Genomic DNA, 22,617 nt, shown 5'->3' with positions numbered 1-22,617 from the left:
TTATCCTTAACTAATAATGCTTTTCGTAGACTTTCTTGCAGTATTTCAAACTATCCACCTTACCAAACTTCTTGCAGTCCTACTAGCGTAATCTGTTCATCACAATTACTTTTCAAATAGTTCATATATTTACTCCAGTCTTCTATGAATCTCTGATCCCGCAGGTTTCGAATCCTTCCTGTTAATTTATCTAATTCTGCATAGCCCATCAACTTCACCCTCCATTCTTCTTTCGTTGGTAGTTCTTCTTGCTTCCATTTTTGTGCCAATAATATTCTTGCTGCAGTCATTGCATATAACAACAACTTACAATCCTGTCTATTAATATCATCTCCTACAATGCCAAGTAAAAATGCTTCTGGTTTCTTAATCAATGTCTGTTTCAACATCTTTTTCATCTCGTTATATATCATTTCCCGGAAGCTTTTCACTTTTTTAAATCCCCACCACATGTGATAAAAAGGGCCTTCCTTTTCTTTACATTTCCAACATGTATTACTTATTTTATACATTTTAGCTAATTTTACTGGGGTGATATAACACCTATACATCATTTTCATCACATTTTCTTCCAAAGCATTGCATATGGTAAATTTTAATCCTTCCTTCCACAGTTTCCCCCAATCTTTTAACTGTATATTATACACAAAATCTTTGGCCCAGTGTATCATAACCGACTTTACCTCTTCATCTTTCAAATGCCATTCAAGCAGCAATTTATACATTTTAGACAAAAAAAAAATATATTATTCAATACATCAATTTCAAATTTTGATTTGTTATCATCAAATCCTTTCCCCCTCAAATCCTGTTTAAACATTTCATTGACTTGGCAATAGTGCAGCCAATCACTTACATATTCTTTAACCTAAAAGAATAACCACTTTAACCCAAGTGGTTAGCACGCTGTCCACCAGCCCAAAGAGTGCTGGATTGTCTGTGTGCCGCTTGTTCGCTTATGGTAGTCTGTTGTATCATACACAGAGCTACTCTCTCAACCGGAAAGGAGAGTAGAACACTTCAAAATGAATAAATTAATCAGCCACAGGTTTGCTTGATCTATAAGTGATACGTTGTGGTCTTAATATTGATCCCTTAATTGGTCTAGGGGTTTTCAATTCAGCTATGCAGTTGTTCCTCGCAATATTGACTTGATAAAATGCTTATGACCCTGAGAGGTAGTGCCTGGCCCATGGTCACTCAGTGAGCTTCATGGCCTGCTGTGGATTTGGACCCTGGTCTGCCCAGTCTTAGTTCAACACTCTTAGCACTACCTTTTACTGAAGAAAATAAACTTGTTCAGAAACAGCATAGTCAAAGAGCATACACCGAGTGCTCCTAGCAGCCTTCTTAGTCTTCCCAGAGGCACAGCTCTTAGTTACTGATTAACTGGAGCCGCTCCGTCTGCAACAACACAACATACTGGTTGAGACACACACACTCTACACACAGACTGAGGCCCACAGAGATGGCTGGTTACATTTATAGGGAACCCAAGATGAGTCCCGAGTCACAGTGACCCAGCATTTGACTGCTAACACTTAGGCTTGACAGATTTGTGTAGCCCTCGTAGGCCGCGCTGCCTAGGCCTGGCCTGCTTCTGCTCTCAAGAACCTTTGTCTCCTGACAAAACCTCAGCCCTGTCCTTAAGCGCTTAGCCATCTTCTGGGTTCTTGGGACAGGAGCATGCAGCTAAAGTGTCCCATCCTTGCTGCTCCTCACCAGTTCAGAGTCAGGCAGGTCTTTGGCCAATTTGTGGCGATGCATCGACTTTGATGTGATCGAGAGAAGTGAAGCTACTGTGGAACCATTGCTCTGCCAAGTCCTCAAGGGGCGGTACAGAGTTCCCCTCCCTCCCACTTAGTCCCACAGCCACGCTGAGAGGCAGGGACTGGGCATTCAGTGAGCTTCATGCCTAGTGTGGATTTGGACCCTGGTCTGCCCAGTCTTAGTTCAACACTCTTGCCACTACCTGTCAGAGGAACTGGCAAAAAGCCACAGGAAAAGATTTTGCAAGGATACAACAGTCTCTCAATCTGTGCACTTTTGCCCATGCTAGACCCCAGCAATGCTTATGCAGCTGCAGTAAAAGAGCCAGGATGCTTCCTTGGATGTTTGAGCATGGGCCATACTGGAGATCTAACTCCTTTCTGTGTCTCTCCTCCTGCTGTAGGTCCGAGGGCGGCTTCCAAAGAAGCTACTGGGTAAGTTTGTTTTACTTAAAGTCTTTGGAAAAGAGGTGGACAATATTGATGCTGCTTCTGTGCAGTCGCTTTGACTGTGAGCCCGATCGAGATGCACAACAGTGCACTGCCGCCTTGGGCACACGAGAAGCTATGGAGGGATCATGCAACTTTTTGTTCTTTTCAAAGTTTGCACTTCAAGACTTTTATTTTTTAAAAAAAATCCCCTTTGCAAATTCGAGAAGTTTCCCCATGTTGTGCCTCAGCATTTGACGCTGCTTCTGTGCAGCCTCACCAGTGCACTGTGCTCACTAGAAGGACTCCCTTAATAATCCATTCTTTGCCAAACTCATTTTGGCACCAATGCTCTCCCTGATAACAACAACAACGATTTATTATTTATACCCCGCCCATCTGGCTGGGCTACCCCAGCCACTCTGGGCGGCTTCCAACAAAATATTAAAATCCTCTAATCCATCAAACATTAAAAGCTTCCCTAAACAGGGCTGCCTTCAGATGTCTTCTAAAAGTCTGGTAGTTGTTGTTCTCTTGGACATCTGGTGGGAGGGTGTTCCACAGGGCAGGTGCCACCACCGAGAAGGCCCTCTGCCTGGTTCCCTGTAACTTGGCTTCTTGCAGCGAGGGAACCTCCAGAAGGCCCTTGGAGATGGACCCAGGTGTCCGGGCAGAACAATGGGGGTGGAGACGCTCCTTCAGGTATACTGGACCGAGACCGTTTAGGGCTTTAAAGGTCAGCATCAACACTTTGAATTGTGCTCAGAAACGTACTGGGAGCCAATGTAGGTCTTTCAAGACCAGTGTTATGTGGTCTCGGCAGCCGCTCCCAGTCACCAGTCTAGCTGCCGCATTCTGGATTCATTGCAGTTTCCGAGTCACCTTCAAAGGTAGCCCCATGTAGAGCACATGGCAGTAGTCCAAGCGGGAGATAACTAGAGCATGCACCACTCTGGCCAGACAGTCTGCAGGCAGGGAGGGTCTCATCCTGCGTACCAGATGGAGCTGGTAAACAGCTGCCCTGGACACAGATTTGACCTGCGCCTCCGTGGACAGCTGAAGGAGAAAAATAATCATTTCCTTAATAACAATTTAAATAGCGTATTTAACTAAAACAATAAAATTATAGCATATGTATCCATGTTTGTTAACTGATGTGGTTAAACGTGGGGGATTTTTGTTAAAAAACCCCCAAAAAGACTTAGACTGAGTTTTAGCACACATGAAAGACTTAAAACAAATGCTTCTTTCCTGATGAATAGCCTTTGGACTATAATGTAACTTAAATAGAAAACTATCTTTAGAAAGATCTTTCCTCCAAAAGCATTTTATTTTAAAAATCCAATTAAAAAAAAAACAGATTTTTTAATTATTCTTTTTTAAATCATTGATTTTTATCCACCCTGTTGGGTGTACACATTGAATGTGTCATACCTGGAAAATACCTCTTGCAAGAGCAGCCATAGGAGGTGCGCTCTAGTAGAGGCAACGCCAATGAATTTCATTTAAGATTTCCCATCGTCCTCAGCTTGGCTATGTGCCCTGGTTCTTCTTGAAGAAGAGACATTCATCATGAGTTCTTCCCTTCTCCTTATCAGACTCTTGTATAAAGAGGACTGTCAAGGTAGGGAAAGATGCTCCACCTCGGAATAATCCTAATTGTTTTAGCTAATCTCTTGGCTGAAAGATAGAAAACGAATCTTTGTGTGCCTGCTTCTTAGCCTAATCCTGTTTCTTCCCACGTGAATGCAGTTCTATAGAGTAACACGAAAGACACCCTAACTCAGGCTTCCTCAACCTCGGCCTGTCCGATGTTTTGAGACGACAATTCCCATCCTCCCTGACCACTGGTCCTGCTGGCTAGGGATCATGGGAGTTGTAGGCCAAAAACATCTGGAGGGCCGAGGTTGAGGAAGCCTGCCCTAACTCCTCAAGAAGCTGAACTTGCTCCAGCTTCGGAGTACCTGCTATAAAAGAGACAACTCTAAGAAAGTCACGGTGCTCCAAAGCGTCACCAGTTGCATCAAGTTGCTTTAGAGAGAGCATTCATCATCATCCTTATCACATTACAGAATTGCTTGGCGACTAAGCAGGGAGCAGCACACAGAGATAAGGGGGGAAGCAAGTACTCTGCAGCCTGTGCCTCTCCCATCCCTGTGCATCATGAGTTCAACAAGTGCAGAATGTAATGCAACCCAGCACAGCAACAGCAAGAGGGGCAGTCGCAACACCTCCGCAAGACCTCCTCATACTCTGGGCAAGATGATGGTGGGAACTGCTTATGAACCCTGTATCCCCTCCTCCTCCTCCGCCTCCTCCTCCCTGCCACACAGCCTTAACGATAGAAGCATTGATGTGGAAGTAGTTGACCTCACTTGCGAAACTTCAGAACCTATAGTTGTTGATCTTACGCAAGACGACTCTCTTGTGCTTGTTGGAGAGAGTGGGCAGCAGCCCAATAGAGAGTTCAGACCTCAACCATTGTCTGACAGCCTCATATTTAGTGGTGGTGGTGGTGGTGATAGCAGACACACACAGAGTGGTGCTCTTGCCACTAGAAAGCTCCCCAGAGAAGTGGGAAGGAGGGAATTTGCAAGATCCTCAGGCACTTTGAGTTGTGGAATTTGCATAGACAGCTTTGCAGAGATTGTGCAAAGCGGACGGCTTATAGTGTCAACAACATGTGGCCACATCTTCTGTAGTCAGTGCCTCAGCAATTTATTAGGTATGCTAACTTTTGCCCAATTTGTAGGAGGAAACTCACTCCAAAGGAGTATCATCCAATTTATATGTGAAGACATGGGTGTTCCTGAACACAGTCTAATGTGGCCTTCATAAACATGAGTGAACTCCAAAGAACACACCAAGTACAGTATATATGACTTCAATATGACAGTTAGCAATTTCACTTTTTCCCAGTTGGCCTCCTTATAGTCCAGTTGTACTGTTTCAGCTTTGTTTTGCTTTAAGGTTTTTGCAGCCCACATTTTTTGAGGTCTGTAGACGTTTGAAGAACAGCTTGGAGGATATGTCTGCTGTTGCCACATTGCTTTGTGCCGATATCTCATTTCTGTTCTAGTTCTGTTGCTGCTTTGAGAAAAGACTGATGTCGAGTGAACTCATCTATTCAAGACTAGGCTAGTCATAGTCATCTATGATAATACAACCTGCAGCTTCTTTTTGCAATTTGCCTTGTAAAAAACCAAAGCCAACCACTCACCGGTGGAAGTCTGTTCCACATCTACTTGCTTTCTAGTGGCAAACCCCTCTTTCTGTTGATGTAGCCCTAATAAAGACCAAGGTTTATACAACACTGTGGCTCATTTCTAACGCTGCATGCATGAATGGTTTATTACAAAGAACTCTTGGTGGTCCGAGTCTTCTCTTGAAGAGAATACAGCCATCATGTTAGATCTGAGCAGCTTTCCCTGTCCAGGCATATGCTTAAGGAGCAGTTCATAGTGGAGTCCGTACCGAGGTTGCCACGTGGGGCAGAATCCAATGGAGATGAGCTAAGCCATTTATGTGAAACACTCCTCAAATGGTTGGCAGAGGATAAAGTAATTCTCTGCTTTTCAGAAATGCTTTGCTGTGGGGAAGCTGCATCCATAGGGCCATGTTTCAAGCAGCAAGCATGTAAGACTTGAACCTCGCATGATGAACTTGAGTTGCGGTGACTCCCTTTCTCAGCCCTGTCACGTAGTCATAGTGGAACTATGAATGGCTTGACCTGTTGAACTTTGGGATGCTGCTGTACTAATAGGTCTAATTGCTTTAAAACGTTTTATGTTGATAACTCTTAAATGAAAGACTTTCTCTTAAATGTATTAAAAATGCCTTCCAGTAGCACCTTAGAGACCAACTAAGTTTGTTCTTGGTATGAGCTCTCGTGTGCATGCACACTTCTTCAGATACATGAGCACACAAAAGCTCATACCAATCACAAACTTAGTTGGTCTCTAAGGTGCTACTGGAAGGCATTTTTTTATTTCGTTTCGACTACGGCAGACCAACACGGCTACCTACCTGTATCTTAAATGTATGCCAGCCAATCTTCCGTTGGTAGAAAGCATGGGCTATCCAGCTAATCAGCAGCATCTCACCAGGCCTTAATCGGCTGCGGTGAGTCTCATAATATTTCCCCCCATGTTTCTTGTTTATTCGATTTTAAGGCGTCTCGTAACATAGTGAAACCTCACCCGTGACAGCTTGGAGGGCCAGTGTTACGCTTCCAGTTCAGCACTGGATTGAACACCTTTTTCAAAAGGGAGGCTTCCTTAGTCTCCCCGCAGCCTGCTGCAGGGGCCTAGCTGCACACACCCCATATTAGACTTGCACATAGCCTGGCAATCATGTGGCATGGTTAGGACTTCCACAGATGGCATTGTCTCCGTGAACATGGGCTGTGGGGATCAAATACTCTGTGCAAGGGGAAATCTGAATTTTTGAAGAAGTTGCATGAGACATTGTTGGACTACATGGAGTATAGCATCATTATGATGGGAGATATGAATGGAGTGGTGTCCACAAATATGGATAAGTCACAAAGACAGGTAGTCACGAAAGACGGCAGACTGCCAAAAACCTTTTTTGACATAACTGACAACATGGATTTGATTGACATTTGGAGAACTAAGAACCCCTTGGGTAGAGAGGGAACTTTCTTCTCTGAAGCCAAAATGACATGGACAAGAATTGACCAAATTTGGATAACTAGAGGATTGGCTCCTAAAATTCGAAAAGCGGAAATTTGTCCTAAAACTTGCTCCGACCATAATGCTGTGAGAATGGAGATGAAATTAACACCAATTGGTTCCTTTAGATGGAGGATGAATGACACCTTGTTTAGAGATGCAGAGGTTACCAAGAAGGCCCAAAAAATCTTGAGAGACTATTTTGAGATAAATTTGAATACCACGGTTGAAAAAAGAGTAATTTGGGACGCAAGCAAAGCGGTCATGAGAGGGTTTCTGATTCAACAGAATGCAATAAAGAAGAGAACTTAAAATGAGAAAAAAGATAAAATTCTGGAGAAAATAAAAGAAGGAGAGAAGAAATTAAGAGCGAAACCAAAGTCGCAAGAGATTCTGAGAGAAATAAAGTTATATCAAGTACAATATATGAAAATGATAAATCAGGAAATAGAATGGAAAATTAAACAGATGAGACAAAAGACATTTGAATCGGCTAATAAATGTGGGAAACTGCTAGCCTGGCAGATGAAAAAAAGACAAAAATTAAACACCATCACAAATTTGGAAGTGGAAGGAAAGAATATACAGAATCCATTGGAGATTAGAAAGTGCTTCCAGAGATATTTTAAACAACTATATACACAAGGCCCACAGAAAGAGACTGATATAGACCAATTTTTAAGAACAAATGGATTACAAAAAAATTCTCAAGAAAATAAGTTAATGCTGAACTATAAAATAACGGAACAGGAGGTTGAAGGTGCCATCCAGAATATGCAGTTGGGCAAATCTCCAGGGCCGGACAGTTTAACCTCAAAATACTATAGATCTTTGAAAGATTGGTTAATTCAACCACTAAAGGAGGTTTGCAATGAAATTTTGGTGGGGGAAAAAGCGCCAGAGTCGTGGAAGGAAGCTTACATTACACTTATACCGAAAACTGAGTTTGAAAAAACCCAACTTAAGAACTACCGCCCCATATCCCTGCTTAATGTGGATTACAAAATCTTTGCAGATATATTGGCTAAAAGATTGAAAAAAGTTTTAGTTGAGGAGATACATAAAGACCAAGCTGGCTTTCTCCCGGGCAGACACTTGTCTGACAACACGAGAAATATAATTAACATTTTAGAGAAGCTGCAAGTGAACATTAATACTAAAGCAGTTTTGATATTTGTTGATGCGGAGAAAGCCTTTGATAATATTTCTTGGAGTTTTATGAAGAAAAATCTTCAGGGGATGGGGGTTGGTCAAGGTTTTGAAAATGGTATAGGTGCAATTTATTCAGAACAAAAGGCCAAATTGATTGTTAACAACGTGGTGACAGAAGAATTTAAGATGGAGAAAGGAACACGACAAGGCTGCCCAATTTCCCCTTTGCTTTTTATTTCGGTCCTGGAGGTATTGCTAAATATGATTAGAAGGGACCATCTGATCAAAGGTATTCAGGTCGGAGCTAAACAGTACAAACTTAAAGCTTTTGCAGATGATTTAGTATTGACATTACAGGAGCCAGAATCTAGTACCAAAAGAGTATTAGAACTGATTGAGGAATTTGGTCAAGTGGCAGGATTTAAGTTGAACAAGTTAAAGACTAAGGTTCTCGAGAAAAATTTAACACCAATTGAGAAAGAGAGGTTTCAGAAGGAGACGGGTCTAACATTAGTTAAGAAAGTAAAATACCTGGGGGTTAACATGACTGCTAAGAACTTGAATTTATTTAAAGATAACTATGAGAAATGCTGGTCAGAAGTGAAAAAGGATCTTGAAATATGGTCAAACTTGAAGCTTTCCTTGTTTGGTCGAATTGCTGTGATAACAATGAATGTACTGCCAAGAATGTTATTTTTGTTTCAATCATCGCAAATTTTGGACAAAATGGACTGTTTCAAGAAGTGGCAGAGAGACATTTCTAGATTTGTCTGGTAGGGCAAGAAGCCCAGAATAAAATTTAAAATATTAACTGATGCAAAGGACAGAGGTGGATTTGCCCTGCCAGACCTTAAACTTTATTATGAATCAGCAGCATTTTGCTGGTTGAAAGAATGGCTGCTTCTTGAGAACACAGACATTTTGGATTTAGAAGGTTTTAATAACGTTTTTGGGTGGCATGCATATTTGTGGTATGACAAGGTTAAAGCACACAAAGCATTTAAAAACCATATTGTCAGAAGAGCATTGTTTAATGTCTGGATAAGATATGAAGACTTACTTGAAAATAAAACCCCAAGGTGGCTATCACCGATGGAGGCGAAGGTTCAGAAAAAGCTCAATATGGAGGCCAAATGGCCAAAATATTGGGAGATTTTGGAACAGGAGGGTGACAAACTGAAATTGCAGAGTTTTGAGAAATTAAAAGACAAAGTGCGAGATTGGCTTCATTATTATCAAATAAGGGAGGCTTACAATTTGGACAAAAAAAAAATGGTTTCCAGGTGGAAAAATCAAAATTGGAAACAGAACTGCTAGATCCCAAAACTAAGATATTATCAAGAATGTATAACTTGCTGTTGAAATGGAATACTCAGGATGAAACGGTTAAGAACTTTTTTTATGTATGCTACAACGGCAGCAAGAATACTTATAGCAAAGCACTGGAAGACACAAGATCTACCCACTCTGGAAGAATGGCAGATGAAGTTGATTGACTGTATGGGACTGGCAGAAATGACCGGCAGAATCCGCGACCAGGGAGAAAAGTCAGCAGAAGAAGATTGGAAGAAATTTAAGGACTATTTACAGAAATACTATAAAATTAATGAACCTTGAAAAGATGTTGGTTTGAGCTTTGGTGGTCTCTAGCTGTCATGATAAAGATAATGGGGACTAAAATTCTTTAAGTTATTATTTTTTTTAAAAAAAGTTGAATGAAAATAAGGCTTATTTTAAAAGGAATGTTGAGAGATTAGGATTTGCTGAATTAACAGGTTGAACTAGAGAACAAGAAGGGGAGGTATGAGGAAGTCAAAGAAATATGTTATTGAAAGATTGTTATCGAAATTGATTTGTTTTTAATATTTTTCTTTTTCTTTTTCTTTTTGTGTTTATATAAAATTGGAAAATCTAATAAATATTTATTAAAAAAAAGGATGAAACGGTTAAATCTGCTATGATTAAATGGGCACAAGATGTTGGACATAATATAATGTTTGCTGACTGGGAACAGTTGTGGACCACAGGTATGAAATTTACGGCATGTAATGCCTTAAGAGAGAATATTATGAAAATGATATACAGGTGGTACATGACACCAGTCAAGCTTGAAAAAGTATATCATTTGCCCGATAATAAGTGTTGGAAATGTAAAGAAAATGAAGGTACATTCTTTCACCTTTGGTGGACGTGCCCAAGGATTAAGGCCTTCTGGGAGATGATCTATAATGAATTGAAAAAGGTATTTAAATATACCTTCTTGAAGAAACCAGAGGCTTTCCTCCTGGGCATGGTCGGCCAATTGGTGTTAAAGAAGGATAGAACTTTGTTTATGTACGCTACAACAGCAGCAAGAATACTCATCGCAAAGTATTGGAAGACACAAGATCTACCCACCTTGGAAGAATGGCAGATGAAAGTGATAGACTATATGGAACTGGCGGAAATGTCTGGCAGAATCCGAGACCAGGGAGAAGAGTTGGTGGAAGAAGATTGGAAGAAATTTAAAGACTATTTGCAGAAACATTGTAAAATTAATGAATGTTAAAATGATGTTGGATTGAAATGAAACGGCTTTAGCAACAAGGTTAAAAAGAATATGTAAAAATGGATTGATAATCAGATGAAAATACGAAGTTATAATATGTTAAGATATAGAATTAAGATAAAAACAAAGAGGGAAAGGATTTGCTGAATTAACCATGTGAACTGGAATACAAAAAAGGGAGGTGTGAGGAGGTGAGGAAATAAGTAAATGAAATATAAGACATGAAAATATTGATCTGTTTTTAATTGGGTTTTTTTTACTTTTCATGTATTTTGTATTTTTCCTTTGTATTTTTGTACCTTTTCTTTCTTTTTTTCTTTTTAATTTTTATTTTCTCTTTTTTAATTCTGTAACTTTTTTCTGTCTGTAAAACTTCAATAAATATCATTTTCAAAAAAAAACAAAACAACAAAAAACAAATCCTCTGTGCAAATGCGTCTGGTGTTACCAGAACCTATATGCATCCCCCAGCTTTCGAGGGGAGCTTAAGACAGAGTGCTCAACGGAAGGTCATTTCCATTCATCGCTACCATCACCGTTTCTGTTTTGTTTGCACAGACGCTCTTACTGAAGAACAAATGACACTTTGCCCAGGGAGGGCCCTTGGTAATATGGTGCCCTCCTGGTGCCTTCCAAAAGCCAGGCAGGGGAGGGGTCAGGCTTGGGGAAGGATGCACAAGGCTCTGGTGGGGTCCTAGAGCCCTCTCATCTCATTCCCAAAGCTGGGAGAGTGCTAACTAGGCTTGGGGAAGGAGGCAGGAAGGCTCCCTTCTGGCCCCCACATCCTGTGCAGGGGAAGAGCTTCACTGCCCTAAATCCACCTCTGCTTTGCCTCATGTTTCAGTCACCATGAAGGCATTTTACCCATTCAAGAAAGTTGCACAATGTATTTTGGAGGTCACTTCTTTGAGTCGTGATGGGAAAAACTGAATTCCTGTGCAGAATCCTTAATGCGCACCAAACTGGAGGGGTACAGCAAGCACTACTGTTGGACGATGCTGTATGGAACCTAACACTTCACCAGTCTAGTCGTTGCATAAAAGTTCTAGCAAAACTATGTGTTCGGGTGCCTCGACCCTTACACAGTTTCCTGAATCCTTGCAGTGATCAGGTTTTTTTTGGGGGGTGGGGGTGAGTTGTCTGGTGGCAGATGAAAAACGGCACCGAAGTTAGCAAAATGCAGTAACCAAAACTACATCTGCATAATGGACTGTTCTTGACGGTAGGCAGCAATTGCCATGTGATACCATGACAAGGATAGGAGAATATTTAGCAAGTGAGTCAGAGCTTACAGTTGCCATATTCAGATGGGTTATTACATGCTCTTGTTTGACTTGAGACTGGACACCTCCCCCACAGGACACTACACTATTACTTTTGTGGTACATAAATAAAGCCATAGGCTATGCAAATAACAGGTGGAATAATTGGCAGAATTCTCTGCTAGGTTTTGTGACCTCTGCCATTTCTCAAGGACAGGGTCACAGACATCTGAACACAATTGACCATTTAATAAGAAATGAGTTCTTAAAGGACTGTCAGCATTTATTTGTGGCTTTCCTTTGGTGATGTAGATATAATTCATGTTTGTGAGGTGCCCCCTCCCTTTTTACGTGCTCCTGGCTCCTAGTCAAGTAACCAGTTCATGTTCTGTAATTCACACAGAAATCTTCAGCACCACAGGGCAGGTGTATCTGGTACTGAACACTTTTTGCCTGAACAGATTTCAGAAAAACACAACAGCTCTTGGTATTCAACGTTACCTGTTGAGTTACTCTACTCTGAATGCCCTTGCTTAGTTAATCGAGTCCACTTTTCTGCATCAACAAAACACACTTTGCATCTTAAACAAAACTCCCATCAGGATTCCAGTAGGAACCAGTTTTGAAAGGGGGGACCCAAACCCAGTGGGTCTATTTTTGCTTGCGCCAGAAGACGTTGCTGAACTCCCTTAATCATGGTGAGTGCAAGGGTGTTGTAATCTATGTATTCACACATCACCATCGACTTTCTGACTTACGGTTGCAAGATGCTTCATTTCTCCCCCTTTGCTCCTGGCACAAGCAGGATAAACAAACCTGGAAGCTTTGTTTTCCCCATTACATCTGGTCATGGTTTGCTGCTTCCTAACAAGCCACAGTCAGCAGGCCAGCCATAAGCAGGGACTTCAGATTGGCTGACAATTGTTGCTTATTATGATAAGGCCACAGTCCCGGGTTCAGACGTGATGTGGTGCCAAGGCCTTGTGCTTTGCTTCTCCTGCTTGCTCCAAGAGAGAACAGCATGAGGAGCAATTGGGCAGCATGTGCTACATAATGCATTATAAAATGTCTCCTGATGGCCGTTGTATGTTTACAGGAAGCTGCTTTGTATGCAATCAATCACAGTCTTCACTTAGACTAATCTGCATAATAACAAATCACCATTTCGCAGGGAATGCATGTTTTAATGCTCGCTAATGGCAAACTCCTTGCTTGTAGAAATATCTTTTTAAATCCTATCCAAATGGCATGTCCTTGTCTCAGCTCCTGAATTACCATTACCGAAATGTAGATCTAGGAAATTTCCACTTCCTGCCTACCTTGGGAAAGATCGTGCGCCTATTTATGACCTTTAGGTCATCAGCCCTCCCGTCTCGACTCATGGAGATAAAGGATACTCTATGGTGGTTCCACTCTCTCCGCCCAGTGAGGGTATTTAAGGACGAAACAAGGAGGCAATTGGTTCCTTGCATAGAGTCAAAGCTAATGAGGACAAGGGAAAGCAAGCTTAACACTAGAAATACTAACTGCCCGAAGGAAGAAAAGAATTCTGTAAGCCTAGATTTACAAGACCTGAAGAAGAGGCTAATGAGTATAAAGACTGAGATTTCTACCCAAAATATAAGGTCAGTAGAGCCTAGAGCACAATATTTAAAGAGGTCCAACAGCTCTTTATCCCATAGAAAGACATCAGTGCAACTCCCTGTTCCCTTTTCAAGCGACACCGAAGTAGATGAGGAATTTGGCACCTCCGACATTTCTATGGCAACAACACCTAAAGAACTCTACGCTGCTGACAATCTGGAGAAATCCAGCACCCAATCTACATCTGGACCTTTGCCTAATGTTCCAAAAATTTATCAGAATGATCAACCTTCTCTACTGTACTCCTGGCGAGACAGGATGGACAGATCTTCCAAACTCGAAGCTGGCTCTTTGTTGGCCAGTGATCCACATTTTATAGCACATGCCTCATTAATACTCCCACAGCCACAGATAGAACCAACAGTCCTCCAATCAATCCAGGAGGGAGAGGGGGATTGACAGTTAATGAAACACCGTGGGACCGCCCTCCCCGCTTGGGGTGCGGTTGGTTGGGTTTTATCTTCTAGGGATACTTACCCTATCAAACCTTCACCTCTTCCCCTTACCATTTTGACCCAGGAGTCCTGGCCCAGGGATGACTTGTCAGTGAGGGGATGTTACCCCTCTATTGGGGAGGCTAGTATGGGGTCTGGGATTCCCACTATTGAAGGGCTAGGGAGGAATGGCGGTGGGGCTAGATATCACTATCGGCGAAGGGTTTTGAGATGCAGTGATGCTCAAACCCCTTCCAATCTACGCCCCATCCCAAGGGATGAGGGTAGGGCGAGCAGGGATTACCCACCTCCGTCATTGGTGTTGTGCAATGCCAGGTCCATAGGCAACAAAACCTCCACCATGGGTGACTTTTTTGTCTCGCAGGGGATTGACCTGGCTTGCGTGACGGAGACCTGGGTACGGGAAGGCGAAGTAGTCTCCCTACATGAGATAACACCCCCAGGCTTCTCTGTCCTCCATCAATCGTGGACTGTGGGTTGGGGGGGGGAGGAGTAGCGTTGTTAATCCCGGAGGATTGCTCTTTCAGAGCTCTGCCAGCACCGGCAATCTCCGGCATTGAATGTGTTGGTCTCGTGTGGGGCACCAAGGAGAGCTTGGCTGTCTGGCTGGTGTACCGACCACCCAGCGCACCGGCAGCCACCCTGTCAGACCTGCTGGAGATGGCGGCGGGCTGGGCCTTGGAGTTCCCAAGCTTATTGGTTTTGGGAGACTTCACTGTCCATGCCGATGCCTCCCCCTCCTCACAGGCTCTGTACCTAGTGACTTCCATGGCAACACTAGGGCTCTCCCAGTTTGCTTTGGGCCCCACTCATCAAGCAGGCCACACGCTGGATCTGATCTTTGGTGCTGGCATAGATGTGATCATGCTCCCCCCTGTGGAACAGCCATGGTCTGCTCACTACGCTCTGAAAGCCAAGATTGACTTCCCGCTCCTCCCCTGCTCGGGTGGCGAGCCTATTTGGGCTCGCCCCCAAAGGCTGATGGATCCTGAAAGATTCCGTCAGGCCTTGCGGGACCCTGCTCCTCCTGGCGACTCATTAGATGACCTTGTCGAGGACTGGAATAACCAGCTCTTGGCAGCCATCGATGAGATCACGCCTAAGCGCCCTCTGCGACCCCGTCGAAACCAGGCCCCTTGGTTTACTGAGGTGCTCCGGAAAATGAAGCAGGATCTCAGACAGCTAGAGTGAGTATGGCGACGGACTCATGACAGAGCTTCAAGAACATCTTATAGGACACTTATGAAAGCCTATGAGATGGCTATGCAAGCTGCTAAGAAATCTTACTTTGCAGCTTCCATTGCATCCGCTAGCTCTCGCCCGACACAACTTTTTAGAATAATTAGGTCGATAATGTCCTTAGGAGGACAACCAAATTTAAGCACAAATTTGACCCACAGCTGTGAGGCATTCGCGAGCTTTTTTGCGGAGAAAGTCCTGTTGCTCCGCCATGACCTCCCTGCCAGTTTAGATACAGTGACTGAACTGGAGGCCCCTTGACTGTCTTCGGGTCCAGTGTTGGACCATTTCAATCGGCTACTCCCTGCTGATGTGGATAGCAAAGATGGCTGTTAGTGAGCAAGCAGGAAAGAGGGGGAAACTGGTTGGCAGAGATTAGAAAAACAGATAGACAGACAGAAAGATCGACGTAGGGAATTCCGCTGTCAGGGTCTACTCCCCATCTTCCCCATGATGCCTGTGCCCACTGTCTCCCTCATCACTTCCTTGATGCGGCTGAGCTGGTCCTTCCTGACAAAGATGAGCACCAGCTGCACCTAGAAGATGCAAGGTACTGGGATGTCTACCAGCTCTGTTCATTGCTTGCTGTCCTGGGCCGGCTGGATGCAGATAGGAGTGGCAGGTGGCACCAACTGGGGATCCCCCAAGGGAAGAAGGCTGAGAGCCAGGGAACTGGTGGGGGGACGACGAGGCTGAGTCGTCCGAGGGAGAAGAGGGAGCAGACTGTGAGCAAGAGGAGGTGTTGGAAACTGAAGAGGCAGGAGGGCAGGAAGATTCTGTGGCAAACAGCAGTCCAGAATCCGAGGCAGAAGTGGAGGCTGGAGGCGGGGGTCAAGAGGCAGAGATCAGGCAGGCTGCTGAAGAAGCCAGGGGGTCTCCCCATCCTGCTGCGATCAGCTCCCCTCCCTGCTGGTCTCCCAGAACACAGAGAAATGAAGAGGAGGGAGCAAAGACAGGCAAGGTGTCAGAGTCTCAGGTTGCTTGGGAAGGACCAGGGGGAGGAGGAGACTTCAGAGAGTGGTGGGAGGGTAGCAACCTTCAGCCTTCACAACTACCTCACTGGGGCAAGACCTGTTGGGAAAGGTTTCTGTGATCACGAGGCCTGCACGGTTTGGGTTTCTTTGAATAAAGAATGTTGGCTTCTTTTGAATAAAACACCACTGACACCAGGTGTTTTTTCTTGCTGACCTCCTCCTCCTCACTCCAGCTCCTCACTCCAGCTCCTGACAGCTGTCTGGCTGCTGAAGAAATGGGTGGGGTTGGACTTACTTTCTTGTACTTGGATTTGGAACGCAAAGCCTTTTCCACAGCTGTCAGCCACTCTTGCTCCTTTGTCGAGTCCAAGTAGAAGAAAGCCTCTGTGCTCAGGTCCAGCTCCTGGAACCGAATGCCCAAGTGCCAAAGAGAAGGATGTGGAACTGTAGGAATAGGACTCCAATCGGAACAGACGTGCTGGTTAAATATGCAAAGACAACCGGAGTGTGCAAGGGCAGGCAAGATCAGGACCAAGAACAAACAAGTAATACCAGCCACTTCTTCCTCAGCTTAGCTATTCTGGGCCCCAAAGGAGCTTTGCTAATGAAAGAGAAAAAGCTTTTTCCTTGTATTTTTTAAGATGTGCCAGCCAGCCTGATATCTAAGCACTATCCCAGTAGCCACAGGCAACCAGAAATTCTTTGAAGGCAAGTGAGTTGGTTGGTCTCTCCCTTCTTCCTTCACCTGGCAACCTGGTTTCCAGGCTGGCTTTCCGGGAGCAGAAAACCACCTCTCAGATCTGCTGTGCCAAGCTTGTTTGCTAGAAGATTACCCCGTAACACCCTTGTCCTCTTTGCAAACCTCCTAAATGGCTAGCCTTCTGTGTTTCCATGCTGGCCATGAAGGAATGGGCATTCCCCACTCTGAAAACAGCACAGAAATACAGCCTGTCTAGTAAAGGGGTAAAAAGAACAAGCTAAACAGCCTCTGTAAAACAGTAGCATCTGAAGCTGCTAACCACATACTGATAAACATATCATAAAAGCAGACATGAAAAACAAATGGTCACTGGGTACTACTAACAGTGGGACACGGGTGGCGCTGTGGGTTAAACCACAGAGCCTAGGACTTGCAGATCAGAAGGTCGGCAGTTTGAATCCCCGTGACGGGGTGAGCTCCCGTTGCTCGTTCCCTGCTCCTGCCAACCTAGCAGTTCGAAAGCACGTCCAAGTACAAGTAGATCAATAGGTGCCACTCTGGCGGGTAGGTAAACGGTGTTTCCGTGTGCTGCTCTGGTTCACCAGAAGCGGCTTAGTCATGCTGGCCACATGACCCGGAAGCTGCACGCCGGCTCCCTCGGCCAATAAAGCGAGATGAGCGCCGCAACCCCAGAATCAGCCATGACTGGACCTAATGGTCAGGGGTCCCTTTTTTTAAAAAAAAATAATATGATATTTATTAGAAGTTTAAAAGTTACAGAAAAAAGAAGAAAAGAAAACAACAAAGAATTAACAAAACATACATTGCAATACATAAAAAAGAAAGGAAAAAAAAACATAAAAACCAATACAACAATAACAATAACAATAAAAACACATCCAATATTCCATATCTTTTTCTTTCATTTACTTGTTTCATCGACCTCCTCACACCTCCCTTTTTGTATTCTAGTTTAGTTATTTGTTTCAGCAAATTCTTTCCATCTTTCTCAATTTTTATTGGGTAATTTATCTTAACAGTCTAACCTATTAATTAACTCAGCAAATCCTTTCCATCTTTCACTATATTCTGTCGTTCAATTTACCTTAATTTATTTTAACCTTATCTTACCATAAAATACCTTAAAGCTTAAAACTTAATACTTATTTATACATAACTCCTTATATCATTTCTACTAAAGCCAAATAGTTTCATTCCAACATTTTTCCTAATACTCATTAATTTTACACTAATTCCCAAAATAAATTTTTAAAAACTTTCTTCCAATCTTCATCCAACGTCTCTTCTTCCTGGTCTCGGGTTATGTCAGTCCTTACTGTCCATTCCATCTAGTCCATCAACCTGGTAATCTTATGTCCGAGGCTCTTAAGTCCTTTCCATGTCCCTTCTGCAGATCTTCTTCTTGTTTATACCTGCACTTTACCTTGTCTTTTGTTGGTCTCTTTCTTAGTTTCTTTCCTTTCTCATTGAGGAGTAGGTCTCGGGGAGACTCCAAGCCGAAAATATCTCCATCTCCCCTCAGCAGATCAGCCCATTCCCCACAGTCCCATTCCCCACAGTCAGCAGTGTAGTCCAGAAAGTATTTAAAAGCATGTTTCAAAGTCCCTCCAAAATTAAGAGCCCCCACAACTCCAGACCCCCCCTGGCCCACTCCAGATTCAATCTTCAAGAACAGTGGCTTATGCTCCTGCAGGGCCTCAGGTCTCTCCATTTGTGTTACTTGAGGTTCGACAGCAACCTCCTCCATTGTCTTCTGCATTTGCACTTGCCCTGTCAAAACAGGTTCCTGGGTTGGTTCCTGAATGGTTTCTATATAAGTATTCGCTGTTTGTCCAAAGTTTTTGACTGCAACAGTCATCAAATCTATCTTCTCATGCATCTGGTCCAACAAAGCACTTGTCTTGCAAAAAGCAAGCACCAAAACTTCTTCTAAACACATTTTTATTCAAGGTCAGAGTCTGGTCCCACGATCCTAATCTCCACAGCTGTGAAATCCCCAGATCGACTCCAGCAACAATTTAACAAGCTCCCTCTAGAGGAGGCAATTTCTATTTGTATCCATCTTTTGAAAGCAGGTCCAACAAAAGAAAATTACTTTCATTTTTCAATTTTTTTGTTTCTTTAAGATGCAAAAGGCAACATTGGAAGCAATTTGTTTCTCTTCATTAGCTATCTGTCAAAAAACGTTCCATTCACAGTCAATGAACTTCCCAAAAAATTTCTGTCTCTGACACCCCGTTCCCAGGTTTGAGACGGTGGAAATTTATCTTTCTTAACTCTCTCTCCTGCAGTCTTGAACAATCAAAATCCCCCCTCTTTTCTCCTGCTTCCAAGAGGGGTTTTGGTGGTTAAAACCGAAGGAAATTTAGACCTGTATATACGACTTTCCAGGCTTTAGCTTGCACAATTTTTGCTTTAGTCTATTTACAAAAGCGGAAGGCGGACTTCCTGTTTAGAACCTTCCCGCTTCAGTGCCAAATTAAAATGATTCTTAATCCAATTTTCTGTTCTACAAATGGGTACTTGTTTAGAGTCCAATTGTCCACAGGAAAAAATCAGCGCTCTCCGGCAACGACTGTGCGGCTTCACTCCGTAAAAATAGCGGTCGATTCAAAACACCGCGCCGCTCACCCCACGTCGCATCGGATCCCCGAAAAAGGGGTTTCCCTGCGAGTAGGGGAGGCGCTCCTGGTGTCAGCCGAATCCCATGTTCCCAGGCTTCCTCCACCTGGGATTTTTAAAGGGTCTCTGGCTTCGCTGCGGCGGCAAGACCCGATTTTCGCGGAGCGGGTTCCTCTCGGTCAGAGGAACTCCGCCATTGCCGATGGCGCTAACCCGGAAGTCCTCTGGTCAGGGGTCCCTTTACCTTGACCTTACTACTAACAGTATGAGGAAATAACCAAAGCAAAAACTCAAAAACCTTGTGTGAAGTAGTAAGCTTAGCATTATAAGGTTGACCCACACCAAGTGTTGGGGGGGTCACACCTCCCTGTCCTCCAGCACAGCTTTTAGGAGGAGTTCCAAAGGTTTTGCTTCAGTTTTGGATTAACTGCATCTTGTCACAATGTCTGAAGCTGCACAAACCGCTTCATTTGAACCATGGCTCATTGAAACAAGCCAACTTCCAATCGTGGGTTTACAAAGCTGGTAAAATGAACCACCATAGGATCTGGACACACCAAACTGTGGTTAATTTAAAATCCAAGTGGAAGCTTCCCAATAGGCTTGGGGTGGGGGAGAGGTGTGCAAACCTGGAGGAGAGGCTGCCGTCCTGCTCATAATATGAAGCCACGGTTCAGTATGTGGCACCAAGGAAAACTGCCCACCACAACTAATACTTTCAATTACCCACCCATGTGGCCTGAGTGAACAGGACAGACTTTGCCTGGCACCCAACAATACAGTTGTCATGTAGATGTCGCTTTCTCCAGCCCCAACTCTGATACAGGTTCCACTGGTCTTTGCATGGTGTTTGCACTTTTGCATGATCTGACCTGAAATTCTGGGTGTTGACATATTCCTTCTCTCTCTTGGCGAGGATGTGCTTGATGAGTCCCTCTCTCTGTCCGGACTGCGTATGTGTGGAAGGCACAAAGAGCTGGCGCATAGTGTGGGTCATTGGGGTTGCTTCTTGCTCATGCTCTCCTTGTCACGGATACGCCTCAGGGAGATGAGAACAGAACTCAAGTAGTCCTTAAAAGCAAGGAGGCGGGAGGGCACAGTACACCTCTAAGGCAACTCACAGCCTGCTTGGTGGCAGCGGTGGGGGTGGAGGCCCTCAGCGGGCACTCATTTGCTGATTCTGCAGGTTTCTTTCCTTCTCCATGAAGTTATCCTCGAATCCCAGAATTCCCAAGAGAGGAAAAGACTTCTGAGGTTAGAGAGGCTTCAGAACCGTTTGGGGAAGTTTCGGGAAAGGAACTTAGAAAATACCGTATTTTTCGCACCATAGGACGCACTTTTTCCCTCCTAAAAAGCAAGGGAAAATGTGTGTGCGTCCTATGGAGCGAATGCAGGCTTTCACTGAAGCCTGGAGAGCGAGAGGGGTCGGTGCGCACCGACCCCTCTCGCTCTCCAGGCTTCAGGAAGCTATCCGCTAGCCATGGGAGACCCAGCTCTCCCACGGCTAGCGGAGTGCTGCATTAATCCGGAAGCTTGGGGCGTGCGGAGCTCAGCGCGCCCCAAGCTTCTGGGTGCCGGCAAGGTCTCCGCTAGCCTTCTAGCGGAGACCTTGCCGGCACCCAGAAGCTTGGGGCGCGCTGAGCTCCGCACGCCCCAAGCTTCCGGATTAGCGCAGCGCTCTGCTAGCCGTGTCTAGGCTGCGGATGGTAGCCTGCTTCCCGGAGCGTTGGGCGCCCTGAAAGCAGAGCGCCCGGCGCTTCGGGAACACATCCGCAGCGTGGGGAGCCTTGCAGGAGTTCCCCGCAGGGCTCCCCACGCTGCGGATAGCAGCCTGCCGCCCGGCGGGCGGGGCGCCCTGAATCAGAGCGCCCCTCGCGCCAGGCAGACATCTGCAGCGTGGGGAGCCCTGCAGGAGTTCCCCGCAAGGCTCCCCAAGCTGCGGATAGCAGCCTGCCGCCCGGCGGGCGGGGCGCCCTGAATCAGAGCGCCCCTCACGCTGGGCAGACACCCGCAGCGTGGGGAGCCCTGCAGGAGTTCCCCACAGGGCTCCCCACGCTGCGGATAGCAGCCTGCCGCCCGGCGGGTGGGGCGCCCTGAAGCAGAGCGCCCCTCACGCTGGGCAGACACCCGCAGCGTGGGGAGCCCTGCAGGAGTTCCCCGCAGGGCTCCCCATGCGGCGGATAGCAGCCTGCTGCCTGGCGGGTGGGGCCCGCTGAAGCAGAGCACCCCTCCGCCAGGCAGACATCAGCCAGCCCCACAAGCTCGGGGGACAGCAGGGAGGCGCAGCGCCACCATCCCGCTGTTCCTCGACCTGGTTCGGTTTCCCTGACCTGCTTTTGGGGGGGAAATAAAGGGAAAATTTTTTTCCTTTATTTCCCCCCAAAAAAACTAGGTGCGTCCTATGGGACGGAGCGTCCTATGGTGCGAAAAATACGGTACTTAACTGCAGGAAAATGTTCCTGCCTCCCCACAGCACCACATTTGCCGGACAATTGCCTCTCAGCTTATCCACGTTTAGGAAGGATTGTGGAGGCAACAGGTCCTCCCCTCAAGGCCTTTTCCTCTAAAGGAGGTAGACTGGTCTTCTCCAATCCTCTGGCCACTGCTGAGTTTTCCAAACTTACTGGCATATTGCGTGTAGCCCCTTATCAGCATTATCTTTAACAAAATTTAATAGTTCAGCTGGAATATCATCACTTCCACTGGCCTTGTTATTAGCAGTGCTTTCTAAGGCCCATTTGACTTTGCTCTCCAGGATGTCAGGCTCAAGGTCAGCAAGCACACTACCTGGGGTGTATGAGACATCCATATCTTTCTGGTATAATCCCTCTGTGTATACTTGCCACCTCTTCTTGATGTCTTCTGCTTCTGTTAGGTTCTTTCCACCTTTGTCCTTTATTATGGTAATCTTTGTACGAAATGTTCCTTTCATAGCTCCAGTTTTCTTGAACAGATCTCTGGTTCTTCCCATTCTGTTGTTTTCCTCTATTTCTTTGCATTGCTCGTTTAAGATGGCCCTCTTGTCTCTCCTTGCTATTTTTTGGAAATCTGCATTCAATTTCCTGTATCTTTCACTATCTCCCTCGCATTTTGCTTGCCTTCTCCAAG

The 22,617-nt window shown here is 44.9% G+C and overlaps 1 protein-coding gene and 1 pseudogene across 2 annotated transcripts in view; one reads left to right on the top strand and one right to left on the bottom strand.

Annotated features, from left to right (window-relative positions):
- LOC310753753 (inositol polyphosphate 5-phosphatase OCRL-like) overlaps window positions 1-22,139 on the bottom strand; it is a gene marked incomplete at both ends in the record, with an annotated part of 332,356 nt that extends 310,217 nt beyond the window's left edge. Inside the window, 3 exon segments of the mRNA XM_083595097.1 lie at window positions 15,629-15,728; window positions 16,462-16,569; window positions 22,134-22,139. Of these exon segments, the coding sequence (XP_083451223.1) occupies window positions 15,629-15,728; window positions 16,462-16,569; window positions 22,134-22,139 (214 nt within the window).
- Window positions 4,257-5,129, top strand: LOC310753789 (E3 ubiquitin-protein ligase RNF4-like; annotated as a pseudogene). The gene has a single exon. The product of its transcript is annotated as an E3 ubiquitin-protein ligase RNF4-like (transcript).
- Window positions 22,140-22,617: the final 478 nt, after the last annotated feature.

Source organism: Podarcis filfolensis (genome assembly GCF_964270895.1).
Source record: "Podarcis filfolensis genome assembly, chromosome: W".
Classification (NCBI taxonomy): Eukaryota; Metazoa; Chordata; class Lepidosauria; order Squamata; family Lacertidae; genus Podarcis; species Podarcis filfolensis.
Note: the sequence above shows the minus strand (reverse complement) of the source record. Positions and strands in the feature narration are given on the sequence as shown.